Below are 14,466 nucleotides of genomic sequence, written 5' to 3'. Positions count from 1 at the left end.
TATATATATATATATATATATATATATTGATATGTATCTCATCAAGGCTATATACCAATTAGTATGTAAATTGATATATATCTGATCTAAGATATATCGATAGATTAAAATAAATTAATATATGTCTCATGAAGGACATATTTTGATATATTAATATATATTATCAAAGAAAGCAGATTGTAGAGATCTCTTAATTACAATGGTCAGTTGTACTTAGCATTTTAGATATAACTGACCGCTGTACCCATTTACATATAGGCTGAAAGAGCTAATAATAGTTGTCTTGACCATAGATACAACATATAGTCATCATTCATCCTTCTTATCATAAAAGATTTTTCGCTGTGTAACCATAACCAGACTATAAGGGGCTGCACTATATATTTGTGTGCAATTACATCCAATGTGTAAAGACTACACTTTGTATCAACATCATTTAACATGTCTTCCATGCTGATATGAGCTCCACTGTCTGCTTTGGCATAGTTTCAATGACTGGATACCTTTCCTAACACCAACCACTTTCCAGAGTATATCAGGTGCTTTTTTTTTTGTGTCACCAGCATTAATAAGGTCACCGGGTAACTCACAAGACCAAATACCTTGACTGACTGGAAGTGAAGTATTGAAGGAGGTGGTTTTATGCCAAGTGTTGAGAGGCAAGAGTATGATAGAAGGATAGGAACAGAAGTCTTGCTGTAGAGGACATGCAAGGCTAACCCAGCTGGAAAGAGAAAAAACTAATGACGGTGATAAGGTACCAGGACATACCTTCAAAGTACAGAAGGTGAATATGAGGAAGATAGGGACAGAAGAACTGGAGTGGCGGGTGGCTAAGTTTGTGAGAGTGTAAGGAGAACAACAGACTGTAAAAGGTGATGATATAAGTGAATGCAGTGAATGGTAAACAGGAGAGGAGACTTAATTAGTGGTGAATCTCAGTTTGGTGAGTAGGAGTGGTTCATGGAGGAGGAGGTGGTCAGAGGCTATTCAAAAAACACATCCAATTTGTAAGAGATTTTGCATCAATTCTAGTTCACATTATTTCAAGTAGAACTAAGGAGGTGAACTGGTCAGATTGTTAGTACATTGGGCAAAATACATTTTGTCTGTCTTTATGTTCTGAGTTCAAATTCCACCTAGGTTGACTTTGCCTTTCATCCTTTTGGGGTCCATAAAATAAGTACCAGTTGAGCCCTGGGGTTGATGTAATCAACTTATTCTCTTCCCTGAACTTGGTCTTGTTCCAAAATTTGAAACCATTATTCAAGTAAAACTGAAGAGACAGCATAGAATAATTTGTAGAGTGCTAGACAAAGTACTTTGATCATGAGGTCCCAATAATATACTGTGACAAATTTAATCTATTTTGGATCCTCAAAAATTGTTGGTTTGTTGCCAAAATTAAAAGTCTTTATTCAACTGAAATCTTTACTTTTCAGAAGCCTAAAGGTAGTTTGTCAAAGAGTTCTTAATATCAATAATTTTGCCAACTTACATATTCCATGCCAGTTCCTAATCATTTTATTTCTTTCTCTTTCCTAGGCTCTCAGTTTAAAGTTCATTTCACATGCTTTCAACAATATGAACCCTCACACTAAAGAAATTTACAACTTACTTGGTAAATAAGACATTTTTATGCACTTCATACTAATGTGGTTTCTTATTTGTGTTTATTGTTATTGTTATTTCTGGTTTGAACTGTGATGCAGCAAAGGTGGTTGCTTAACAAACAAAATACCCAGTCACAATTTTTTTCATCTTTTCTAAATATCATTCCCAAAATTAAGAGTGAATTTATCTCTCGACTTTCTGCTACCAATACAATACCAGTAAAATATTGGAGGGTTGATTTCATTGACTGCTCCTTTGTTTTGTGTCTGTCTTTGAAACAAATGTTGTTTTAGCTGTTGATATTGTTTTCTCATTAATGCTTTTGTAATGTCATTATGGTTGTCTTTGTGATGATGATGATGATGGTGTTGGCAGTGGTTATTTTTGTTGTTATTTCCCCCAAAACTCAAACAGGCTCTGATCAAGAACACCTACATCTACAGTGACATCATTCAATGTGCCCCTCTATTTTTAAAGCAGTAGGGTGTAATGTTGAAGGAAATCTGGCTGTTCTTTTTAGCAGATCAAATGGGCACATTGCTGCTGCTGTGAAATCTCTTCTACTACCTACAGTTGCAATTTATGTTGCTGTAGTAGTAATGGTAGTGGTGGTGGTGGCAGCAGCAGCAGCAGCAGCAGCAGTTGTGGTAGTTAATTATACCATTGTCTTTTGTTTCTTAGAACTTCTCCACTAATGAGGATTGTTATGTGTGTTGTTTGTGTTATTATTGTTCCTGTGGTTGTTGTTGTTTGTGCTATTGGTGTGGCAGTATGCACACAATTGCACTATTGGTGTTGTTGCTTTTATGCATGTCTCATTCCTCTTGCTGTTAATGCCATTGTTGTCTATGTAATTTATGTTGTTAAATGCTATTTGTGTATTTTTTTTTCTTCTTCTGTGTTTGTTGTCTTTGTTTAAATTTTGTTATTTACTGTTAATGAAAATTTTCACTTTCAATTAATTTAAATGAAATTCAATTTTGTTTTGGTTAATTCCATATGTCAAGGATTTCTTCCGCATCTAGTGATTAGGTGCCATGCTGACATCATCATTTGGAAGGGGACATGCACAACACACACACACATATACACACACACACATATAAACACATACATGTACACTACACACATACACACCTAGAAGCTCACACACAAAAGACAGACAATACAAATACACACACAATCGCTCACAGACGCATACACATATGCACATACAATACAAATACATACACTCACACACACATGCACACAGACACACACACTTATGCATGCACATACACATATGTACATACATTCACACACAACACACACACACACACACACACACTCAAAAGACACACTGCCTGCCACAATACACTCAGCACCTACCTACACATACATACTCACACACATATGCACACAGTACATGCACACACACACACACACACACACACACAATGCACACATACAATACACATACACACACAGATACACACATGCACATACACATGCACACACACATACCCTTCCTTAGAGTTCTTTTCCTATTGCTTTCTTTCTTTTTCTTTATTTGGTCTTCTCTCCGCCCCTCCATCTCCCCCCCCCCTTCATACTCAACTACTTTCCTCTCTTTCGCTTTGTATATATACAGATAGAATTAACCTGGCTTTCCTTTTTTATCTTCTTATTTATTATCAACATCATCATTATCATTATTATTTTTATTATCATTATTATTATTATCATTATTATTTACTTTTCTCTCCTCTTACTTTTGTCATCCCCTCCCCCAACCCCAATCCCTGGTCCATTATTTACTCCTGTTCTTTAGTAATCAAGATTTTAAGATTTGAGTTTATGTTTTATCATTGATTAATGGTTCCACTTCAAAAGATACCGATGTTCTGCTAGAAAACTCAATAGAATATCTGCTGGAATTTTAATGTAGAACTATGTAAACTTCCACTAACAACATTTATCTTTGGGTTTTTCTTGTGTTTTCTTTTTTTTTTCTTCTGTTCAATCAATAATGTGATTCATTCCTCCTCCACCTCTTTCTTCCTCCACATTATATGTATATATTCTGTGTAAAGAATAGCAATGAATATGTATGTATAATATATATATAGATATTGTGAGAGTATATATATATATATATATATATATATATATATATATATATATATATATATATATATATATATATATATAATTATATGCACACACACATACATACAGTGAGTTTAGTCTTTTTGGCTATGAAGTGTATATATATATATACACACACACACTCACATACACACACACAGTAAGTTTAGAATTGTATTATATATATATATATATATATATAGTCAGTTTAGAATTATACACACACACACACATACACATACACTCACGTACACACACTGAGTAACTTTAGGATTGTATTTTATGTATGTATGTATGTATGTATTGTGAGTATAGAACAATGTATAGGAAATTATATGATGAGAATATTTCTAATACATATTTATATGAAGTTAGAAGCTGCTTAGATTTTTTTGTTCCTGTCATTATTTTGCTTAATTCACAACTGTTTCATTATTGTAAACAGAAAACAGCCAAATATTAGAGCCGTTCCCACATACGCTCAACATATCATTTCTAGAGTCTATTGGTTATTCGTTCAACAAATGTGATAATTCTTCAGAGAGATTTTAGATTTTACCCTGCAAAATATCTACAATATATCTTTTAAAACACAATATGATAAGTTAGCACATTCCTCATTTAGTATAAGAGCCAAAATTTTCTTAATCTTAGTATTTTCTTAATTTCTTAGTATCTTAGTGAATTTGTATATATGGCTTCATCTAAATTAGTTAGAAGTTGTTCCTTTCTGATCATTCATTTTGAATATTAACCTTTTAGCAATTAAACCAGCCATATACAGCCAAAATATTCAACTTTGTTGTATCTTCAAAGTGGCCAGATCCAGCCTCTCGCACTTCCCCTACAATGCTATTCTGAATATAAGCAATAATGTCATTGAAATTTCAAAGTTACAAAGTAATGTATGACTAATTCATATCAATGTAAATAAATAAGCATTACATTTGACAGAGAAATTTGAAAGCTCTAAAGGGTTAAAATTATTTAACTAACTCTTCAATGTATGTAATTAGAATATATTTTAGTATCTCATAGTAAAAAAGGATAAAGACACCCCCCCCCTTTGGTCATGAACAACCATGGGATTGTGCCTAGAAAGTTACCCTCCAAGACACATGTTCAGGCAAGGTTGTTTATGGAAGACTAGCCTCCCCTCTCCATGACACCAATGTTTTTGAAGGGAAAGGCAAAGGTCGATACAGCTTGGCACCAGTGACATCACAACTGAAATAAAGTGTCTTGCTCAAGAACACAACACACAACCCGGTCCAGGAATTGAACACACTACCACATAATTGTGAGCCCGATGCTCTAACCACTGAGCCATCATTATCTCATAGTACTGTTTATCTATAATGTATTTATTTGTTTGTGGTCATATATTGCAGTTTGCTTTTGATATTCTAAAAGATGATGAAATAAGCCATAAATGAGAACTACCCTATACGTACCTTATACCTTCATGTCCCTTCCCCTACACATTAATCACTAGTACCAGTCCTCTAAAAACCACATACAGTAGAGGATTAGCTTTCTTATATTACATACTACTAGTTTTTCATCCTGAGAACTGAAACAAAAACAGTATATTCAGTAAAGCTGTTGACTATATCCACCATGAGAACTTCTTGACAAAATTGCTTGACAGATTTTCTATCATCTCTCAACTCTGAAATGAGAAGCTTTCTGCTCAATCACATTTTTATGGGGCTCTGCTTAACCCACAGCTCCATAGCATTCAAATCATTTTGTCAAATATGTTTATTCATACAGATTGTTTTCAATTAATCATGCATTATGTTGTAGCTTTGAAATTTTGATGATGTAACTATTTATTTTTAGAACAATTGTGTAGGGTTGGTGTGAGAGGCCAGATCTGGCTAATTTGAACATAAACCAGAATATTTGGACTAAATATAGCCTTGGTAAATGCTAAAGGTTTAAATCTTGTATGCTTCTTCTCTACATCAACAAACTGCTTGCTCTTAACTTTAAGTGAATATATGTGCATCTAGACAGATGGTGCCAACTTTGAATCTTTCATACATCCATGTCATCTTAGTCATCCCATCACAGTATTTCTGTTAATAGAAACCCCAATAACATCCTTGAATAAGGTTGTGACAATTTCATTCAGGAGCACCAGGACACATTCATTACATCAATGCACTGTCCTACATTCCTCTTAGTCAAGAATAATATCCTGTCCTACATGTCAGGAACAGCACACTGGACTACATTAGTCAACAATAACATAGTATACTAAACCCTGGAACTCATTACAAATACCAAACCATCCAACATTTGATTGCAACTACAGGTTTATAGCCAAAACTGCAATTCTGAATTAGACTTCTCCTCCTTCAACCAAAATGTACTTCAGCTTCCAACACTCTACAAGACCTAAATGTACCTCACATAAAATAGCCTCTCACAAATGCAGCTTCTACACACATAAACAGGTGTGGCTGAATGGTAAGAAGCCTGCATCCCAATCACATTATACTGGACTTAGTCCCACTGCATGGCACCTTGGGCAAGTGTCTTCTACTATTGCCTCAGGTCAACCAAAATAGCCTCAGGCTGACCAAAAACCTTGTGTGTGTGCTTGTGTGTGTGTGTGTGTGTGTGTTTGTGTGTGTGTGTGTGTGTGTGTGTTTGTGTGTGTGTGTGTGTACAGTCATAGCCAAAAGTCTGGAACAGTTTTTTTAAAATTAAAATTGTTATACCCCAGTAAAATTCAATTCAAATATATACAATGTATATATTTGGGGGTATTTAATATAAATACTCTAATTTTCAGACTTATGTTCCAAACTTTTGACCATGACAGTATGTATCTGTGTCAGTGTTTGTTCCCCACCACTCCTTGACAACCAGTGTTGGTGTGTTTACATCCTGGTAATTTAGCAGTTTGACAAAAGAGACTGATAGAATAAGTACTGGGCTTAGGAAAATCATTCCTGGTGTCGATTTGTTTGCCTAAAACCCTTCAAGGTGGTGCTCCAGCATGGCCACCGTCAAATGACTAAAACAAGTAAAAGATAAAAAAAAAACATTCTACATTGCATCTAAAGAAAAGCCATCCAACTGCTAGGCAGACCATCTCTTACTAACACACTATGACTACTAATTTACCAACCAATGCATTCTATCCTACTGTAGATGATCGAATAAGAGGTGACTGGTTCACTTCTGAAAAAAGCGAAAAAGTTTTTTTTTATTTTTATTTTTCTCATGAACACTAAATCTTCCAATAATAATATATTCCTCAATAAAATTGGCTAAATTTTGTCTTCAGGGAAAAAAGTATTGGATTTTATAGTCAATAAATTTCTAATTTATGGAAATGTCTTTTACCTATTTATATCAGATTTTGCTCTATGTATTAAAATTAAGAGCATGTTACCTAAAAATATGTTAATGTTGTGCTGTATTTTCACAGTGGAGTCTTTGATATTCCAAATTCTATCACATGAGGATCATCCATCGATATCACTACAAAATGGTTTAAATGTCATGGCACCAGAAATGGTAAAAATTTTTAAAATGGTTAGTTTCTTTTATATCAACTGTGTTGTCATTTAGAATAAATCTCCATTAATCCTTTGATTTAATTTTTAGAATATTGATTTTGTTGTTTTATGATTTGTGTAGACGTGTGTGGGGTGGGTAGTGATCATGGATTACTATATCCTAATTAATTGTTTCCTGATTATCAGAGACGACATAGTTCAATGGATGGAATGTTGATCTACAAACCTAATAAACAGCATTTCGGATCACATCTCCAACACTCTGTTATGTCAGGGATCAACTTCTTAACTTTCAGTGGCTCAATCTACTTACTACATGTCAATAGGTATCATGACTACATACAACTAATTGCTGTAATGAGCAGGTTACTTTTCATCATCATCATCATCATTTGATGTCCATTGTCCATGGGTTGGACTGTTTGACCAGAGCTGGCAACCTGGGGAACTGCATCAGACTCCAGTCCGATTTGCCATGGTTTCCACAGCTAGATACCTTCCCTAACACCAACCAACCAACCAACTATTTTACAGAGTGTGCTGAGTGCTTTTACATGGCACTGCATGGGCTCTCTTATATGGTGCCACACAGGCACTTTTACATGGCACTAGCACAGGTGTTTTACACCACCAGAGGGCTCAGTCTTAACACTCCTGCTGTGGAGTATGGGCCTTCTTGAATACAGCAAGGTATCAGGCATCTCGGTTCTTTGTCATCTTGCCTGAAAAGTTCAGCATCCTGAGGTCATTCTTCAGTTCTTCATCCCATGTCTTCCTGGGTCTCCCTCTTCCATGTATTTCATCCACTTTGAGAGATCAGCACTAATTAATGGAGCTGTTGTCATCCATCTGCATCACATGACCAAACCAGTGCAGTCTTCTCTCTTGCACACAGCAACCAGTTCCTCTTACGCTTAAATTCTTTCTCAAAACACTAGCACTCTGTCGAATGTGTACACTTACATTACACATCTAATGGAACATACTAACCTCGTTCCTTTCTAACCTTTACATGTCCTCTGCATTCAGGGCCCACATCTCACTACCATGTAAAATTGCTGTCCGTATACATGCATCACACAACCTTCCTTTCACTTAAAGAGAAAAACCTTTCATGGCCAACAAAGGTAACAGCTCACTGAATTTCCTCCGTCCTATTCTTGTTCTAGCTGTCACACTCTCTGCGCATCCTCCTCCACTACTAATTTGGTCCCCTAAATAGCAGAAATTATTTACTACCTCTAATGAGCCACCAGGGCATTTGAGAGAATCAATTTACTGAGTCTCTAAAGTTTTTATAGACCCTATGCGTCTTTCACATATGAAAACCTTTTTCTTTGATAACCTTCCTATTAATCCACCACACCTCTTATGTGTCCATAGCTTACACTGGGTACACCATATGGAGTTCCTGCCTACACCTTTCCTAGAAATTGAACAGGGCCACCTACTTGAGTGGGGGAGTGTCCTGTCAGTTTTCTTACTTACTAGGACCTTAGTCTCTGCTAAGCTAACCTTAAGGGCCTTAGATTCCAGGTTTTTCTTCCACACCTGGAATTTCTCTTCTAGCTCTGATATGGAATCTGCTATGAGGGCAAGATCATCAGTATATAGTAGTTCTCAAGGGCTGCCGGTCTTGATTTTCTGTTATGGCCTGGAGGACAATAATAAAAAAAGGGGACTAAGGACTGAACTTTGATGAACCCCTACCTGTACACCAAATTCTTCACTGTGCTCATGGTTAACTCTCACCTTACTGACAGTGTCTTTGTACATGGCCTGTACAGCTTTCACTAATCACTTGTCTATTCCCTAGCCTCCATAGAGCTCACCATATCACACAGTGGGACACCCTATCGATGGCTTTCTCTAGATCATCAAATTCCAGGTATAATAGTTTATTCTTAACTAATTAATTCTCTGTTCAAACCCAGCTGTGGACCAACTCAAGTTAACTGGAACACACTCCAAGGAAATCCACTTGATGGATTTATCTTCCAGAGGAAGCAAGAATTGTATTCAGCTTACTGCTTGACATTGTGATATCTCTCTCTCTTTCTCTCTCTCTGCTGACATTCTCTCTCTCTCTCACACACATACACATATATCATTCACAGCTCTTGTTCTTTCCCTCCCCTACTAACCATGCAGTTCTTCTACAAGAGCCTGCTTTGCTCTTCCCCCATCACCACTACTCCTCTATTACTCATTCCCTAACATAAAGCCAACTCCCCACTTCCTTCAGGGTTTGTGGTCTTGCAAGTCACATGGCAACATCAATAGTGCTGGTAGCACTAAAATGGCACCCAGTTCACACTGTAAAGTGAGTGGTATTAGGAAAGGCATCCAACTGTAGAAACCAAGCCAAAGCAGACACTGGAGCATGATGCAATCCTTAAACTCATCAGATGCTATCAAACTGTCCAACCCATGCCAGCATGGAACATGGATGTTAAACTATATATACTGTTTATGTTAGTCGGACTGGTGTTCCCATTTTGATTGTTGCTTTCACTACATTTTGGTTGTTGTATGCTCCAGCCTCCTTCAAGTGTCTAATGTTGAACTCAGTTGTTTTATTGGAATTTCAAACCTAACCTTTTATTTGATCTACAGAGGTACATTGTTCTCATACCACTCTCTGTGTTTTGTAACTTCTTTTTTTTTGCTTCAGTTGATTTTTTTTGTGAATTACCTTAGTGCCTTACTGGGGATTGAACTCAGAATCCCTTGGTGACTGCAACGTTTTTATTTACTATGCTATACCCATTCTGAGTTCAGTCCCAGACAAGGCACTGAAGTAATTCACAAAAAATCAACTGAAGCAAAACAAAAAAACAAAAAGAAATTGCATGAGATGCAGAGAGCAGAATGACATCAGTGTATCCTTGTGAACCAAATAAAGCAGTGATTCTCAACCAGGGTCCATATAAGATAGGGGGAGGTGGAGGTCCATGCAACAAAATAGTAAATTGGGGATCCATAATAGCATTTTAAGGTTCCTTGAAAAGATTTTGCTTTCTTTAACATTTGACATAGTTCAATCTGCACAAGTTAATGTGTGAAGAACAATATAGGAATTTTGAAAGAAGATTCTATAAAACTGTATTGAGTGGTTATGGGGATCCACCAGAATGAAATAGTAATCAAAGAGTGCCATAGATAAAAAATGGTTGAGAACCTTTGAAATAGAGGGTTAGGTTTGAAATTCCAATACAACTGAGTTCAACACAAGACACCTGAAGAAGGGTGGAGCATTGAATGGCTGAAACATAGTGAAAGCAACAATCAAGATGAGGACACCAGTCTCACTAATACAAGCAGTATATACATATAAATAAATTCCTCATCTTAGAAATATAGAATTGTATTATGGACATAAAATGATGATGATCATCATCATCATGATCATTCAACTCACTTGAAAGTTAATACTCTGTCAGACTTGTTCGTTCATATACCCTCTTGCAAGAAAATTTGCAGGAAAATTAGTGCTTTATTTACTATTTAAGTCTTGAGTGACATAAATTCTACAATATGGTTTGCATAACAACCTCAGGTCTACCAGCTTGGTAGGCTTGAGAAGGAAAGCAATGTGAAATTTCTGAAAAAGTGAAAAGAGTATCACCAGTGGGCAAAGAGTCTAACAGAGTTATCAGTAACAAGAGCATTTTTCCCTCTGATATTTTGGTATTTGTTATTACTTCATTATCAACAAAAGAAAGCTAAATGTGTGTCTGTCATTTCAAATTATATATTTAGCTTTAGAACATCACATAAATATCTTTATCGTTTAATCAAATTAATTGTTGCCACAGCATAAAACTATTTCATGTTTATATTGCAGTTTCGTTTAATGCACAAGTTTCAATTGGAGGTTCCAAAATACTGGATGCGATATTCTGAAAAGTGAGTACTAAAATATATGTATTAGTTCAGCTATCAAAGGTATACTGTTACAGCTGGTGGATGTAGTGAACAACTTGTTGCTATAATCAGTGAGGGGTATCAGATTCTCATAAATGAAGTGATGCAGGACTAAGTACATGGGAATATACTATGGTACAAAACTATATATACACACACACACACACACACACACACACACACACACACACACACACACACACACACACACACACACACACACATACACACACACACACAAATATACACATATCTATATATACAAATATATATACATGTGTGTATATATATCATCATCATCATCATTTAATGTCCGTTTTCCATGCTGGCATGGGTTGGATGATTTGACTGAAAACTGGTAAACTGGGGAGCTGCACCAGGTTTCAATCTGATTTGGTGTGGTTTTTACTGCTGGACACCCTTCCTAATACCAACCACTCCAAGAGTGTAGTAGGTGCTTTTTATGTGCACCCAGTACATGTGCCAATAACAAAACACCAGCATTGGCCATGACTAGGATCTCACTTGGTTTGACAGGTCTTCTCAAGCACGATGTCTTGCCAAAGGTCTCAGTCACTTGTCACTGCCTCCATGTGGCCCAAAGTTCGAATGGGGCTTTTTACATGCCACTGGCATGGGTGCCAGTTACATAACACTAGCATTGACCATGACTGCAATTTCACTTAGCTTGACAGCTATTCTCAAGCACGGCATATTGCCAAAGGTCTCGGTCACTTGTCATTGTCTCCATGAGGCCCAACATTCAAAGATCATGCTTCATCACCTTGTCACATGTCTTCCTGGGTCTACCTCTTCCACAGGTTCTCTCCACAGTTAGAGATCTGTATTTCTTTACACAGTTGTCCTTATCTATACACATTACATTACCGTACCAGTGTAGTTGTCTCTCTTGCACACCACATCTGATGCCTCTTATATCCAACTTTTCTCTCAAGATGCTTATACTCTGTTGTACATGCACACTAACATTGTTATCCAGCAAAGCATACTAGTTTCATTTCTTTCAAGCCTTCACATTTCCTCAGTGATCACTGCCTTTGTAGCGTGTCTCTTCCAACACAGGCATTGTACAATCTGCCTTTCACACTGAGGGAGATGCTCTTTGTTACCAACAGAGGTAGAAACATTCTGAACTATGCCCAGCCTATCCTTATTCTTGCAGCTATGCTCTTAGAGCATCCATCTCTGCAACTAACTTGGTCACCAAGGTAACAGAAGCTATCAACTACTTCTAGTTTTTCCCTTGGCATTTGAGGGAGTCATTTTTAGTGTTAATTATATCTGTGCACCTCTTATGTGTTTATAGCTTACACTAGGAGTTACTTATGGAATTACTACCAACACATTTTCTACAGATGGAGCAGAGACATCTATCTGAAGAGATTTGTGATTTGTCAGCTCTCTTACTTACTAAGGCTTTGGTTTTTGCTAGATTAACTCTTAAACCTTTTGATCTAGCCAGACCTTGCTTCCTTGCCTGAAATTTCTTTTCTAGTTCTGGTATTGATTCAGCTATCAGAACAAGGTTATCAACATAGAGGAACTCCCAGGGGCAACCCATCTCAAATTCCTCTGTTATTGCCTGGAGGACTATGATAAACAAGAGGGGGCTGAGGACTGATCCTTGGTGAACCCCTACTTGTATCCTGAATTCCTCACAATACTCATTGCTAACCTTCACCTTACAGACAGCATCCTTGTACATGATTTGTACAGCTCTCACCAACCACTCATTTATCCCTAGCTTCCGTATTGACCACCAGATAAGGGAGCAGGAGACTGTCAAAGGCTTTCTCCATGTCAACAAAAGCCAGGTGCAGGGGTTTATTTTTAGCTAGATATTTCTCCTGCAGTTGCCTAACCAGGAATTTAGCACCAGTCATGTTCCTACCTGGCACAAATCTGAACTGCATTTCATCTACACTAATTCTCTCTTTAATTGAGATATGACCTTTGTATGACTTTCATCACCTGGTCTGCCAGTTTTATGCCTCTGTAATTATTCCTGTCTAATGTGTCAGCTTTGCCTTTGTAGCAGTTGACTATGATGCTGTTACACCAATCATTGCATATGACTCACTCATGGACAACCTCATTAACTATACAGGTGACTAAGTTATATCCTGCTCCACCTGATATTTTAATCATCTCAGTGGAGATTCCTGATGGGCTAGTGGCTTTCCTTGTCTTTATGTCCTTAATTGCCTAATCTACTAAGCTACTGTCAATTCAGATAGCTAGTTCCTTTGTTGGTTCAACAATTGGCAGACACTCCTTCTCCCATTCATTCTGTGTGTTTAGCAGCCTTTCATAATGGCATTTCCAAGACTCTTTCTTTGCAGAATCATTAAATGCAAGTGCACCATCATCCATGCAGACACATTTGTATGTACATATATGCATATGTATGTATATATGTATGTATGTATATGTGTGTATATATATATATATATATATATATATATGCATGTATGTTTATAGGTTTGTATATATGTATACACACACATGCATGCACACACATACATACACACTCACACACACACACATACACACTCACACACTCACACACAAAAGATGTTGAGCCTTTAAGAGATGATGGAGTACTGAAATGAATGGTGTTATACTGTATTTAAGAACCCATCCATCTATGCAGAGCTGAGGTACTGTCAAGCCTTTCCCCACAACTCATCTTCTTACACCCACTCTTCCATCAATCTTCTGTGTTACCTTACATTCTTCACTTCCCCCTACACTGAACTTATATCCTCTGCATCCAACTCATTCCCTATCATTTTCACATGGTTCACTTGCCTACACATCCATCCCCTCTTCTATCCTATTCTGTCTCATATTCATTTTGCAGCTGGACCTCACATCTTTCTCTTGTTCTCTCCCTCTCCTTTTTCCAGGTGGGCAAGCTATGTATTCACCTCTTCAGCAAGACATCTGCTCCTCTCCCTCTATCATTTTATTCCTCCAGTCTGTACCCAACTTAGTTGAGGTGTCTTATGTTGCTGATACTTGATCTCACCGGTGCTGGTGCCTCATAAGAAGCATGCAGTACATTCTTTAAGTGGTTGGCATTAGGAAGGTCATCCAGCTGTAGAGACCATGCCAAACCTGACATAGAAACTGGCAGAACTCTCTGACTCATCTGTCCTTGTCAAACTGTCCAACCTATGGCAGCATTGAAAGATGGATGTTAAATGCTGCTGCTGATGATGATATATAACAATAT

The 14,466-nt window shown here is 37.0% G+C and overlaps 1 protein-coding gene across 1 annotated transcript in view; it reads left to right on the top strand.

Moving 5' to 3' along the window:
• The window catches only part of LOC106883773 (protein broad-minded), a 264,423-nt gene that overhangs the window by 102,111 nt on the left and 147,846 nt on the right, over nt 1-14,466 (top strand). The window contains exons 7-9 of the mRNA XM_052967655.1: nt 1,546-1,621; nt 7,190-7,296; nt 11,128-11,189. Of these exons, the coding sequence (XP_052823615.1) occupies nt 1,546-1,621; nt 7,190-7,296; nt 11,128-11,189 (245 nt within the window). The remainder of the gene's footprint in view (nt 1-1,545; nt 1,622-7,189; nt 7,297-11,127; nt 11,190-14,466) is intronic.

Source organism: Octopus bimaculoides, chromosome 4, assembly GCF_001194135.2.
Source record: "Octopus bimaculoides isolate UCB-OBI-ISO-001 chromosome 4, ASM119413v2, whole genome shotgun sequence".
In the NCBI taxonomy this organism is placed as follows: Eukaryota; Metazoa; Mollusca; class Cephalopoda; order Octopoda; family Octopodidae; genus Octopus; species Octopus bimaculoides.
This window is presented reverse-complemented; position numbering and strand designations above follow the sequence as displayed.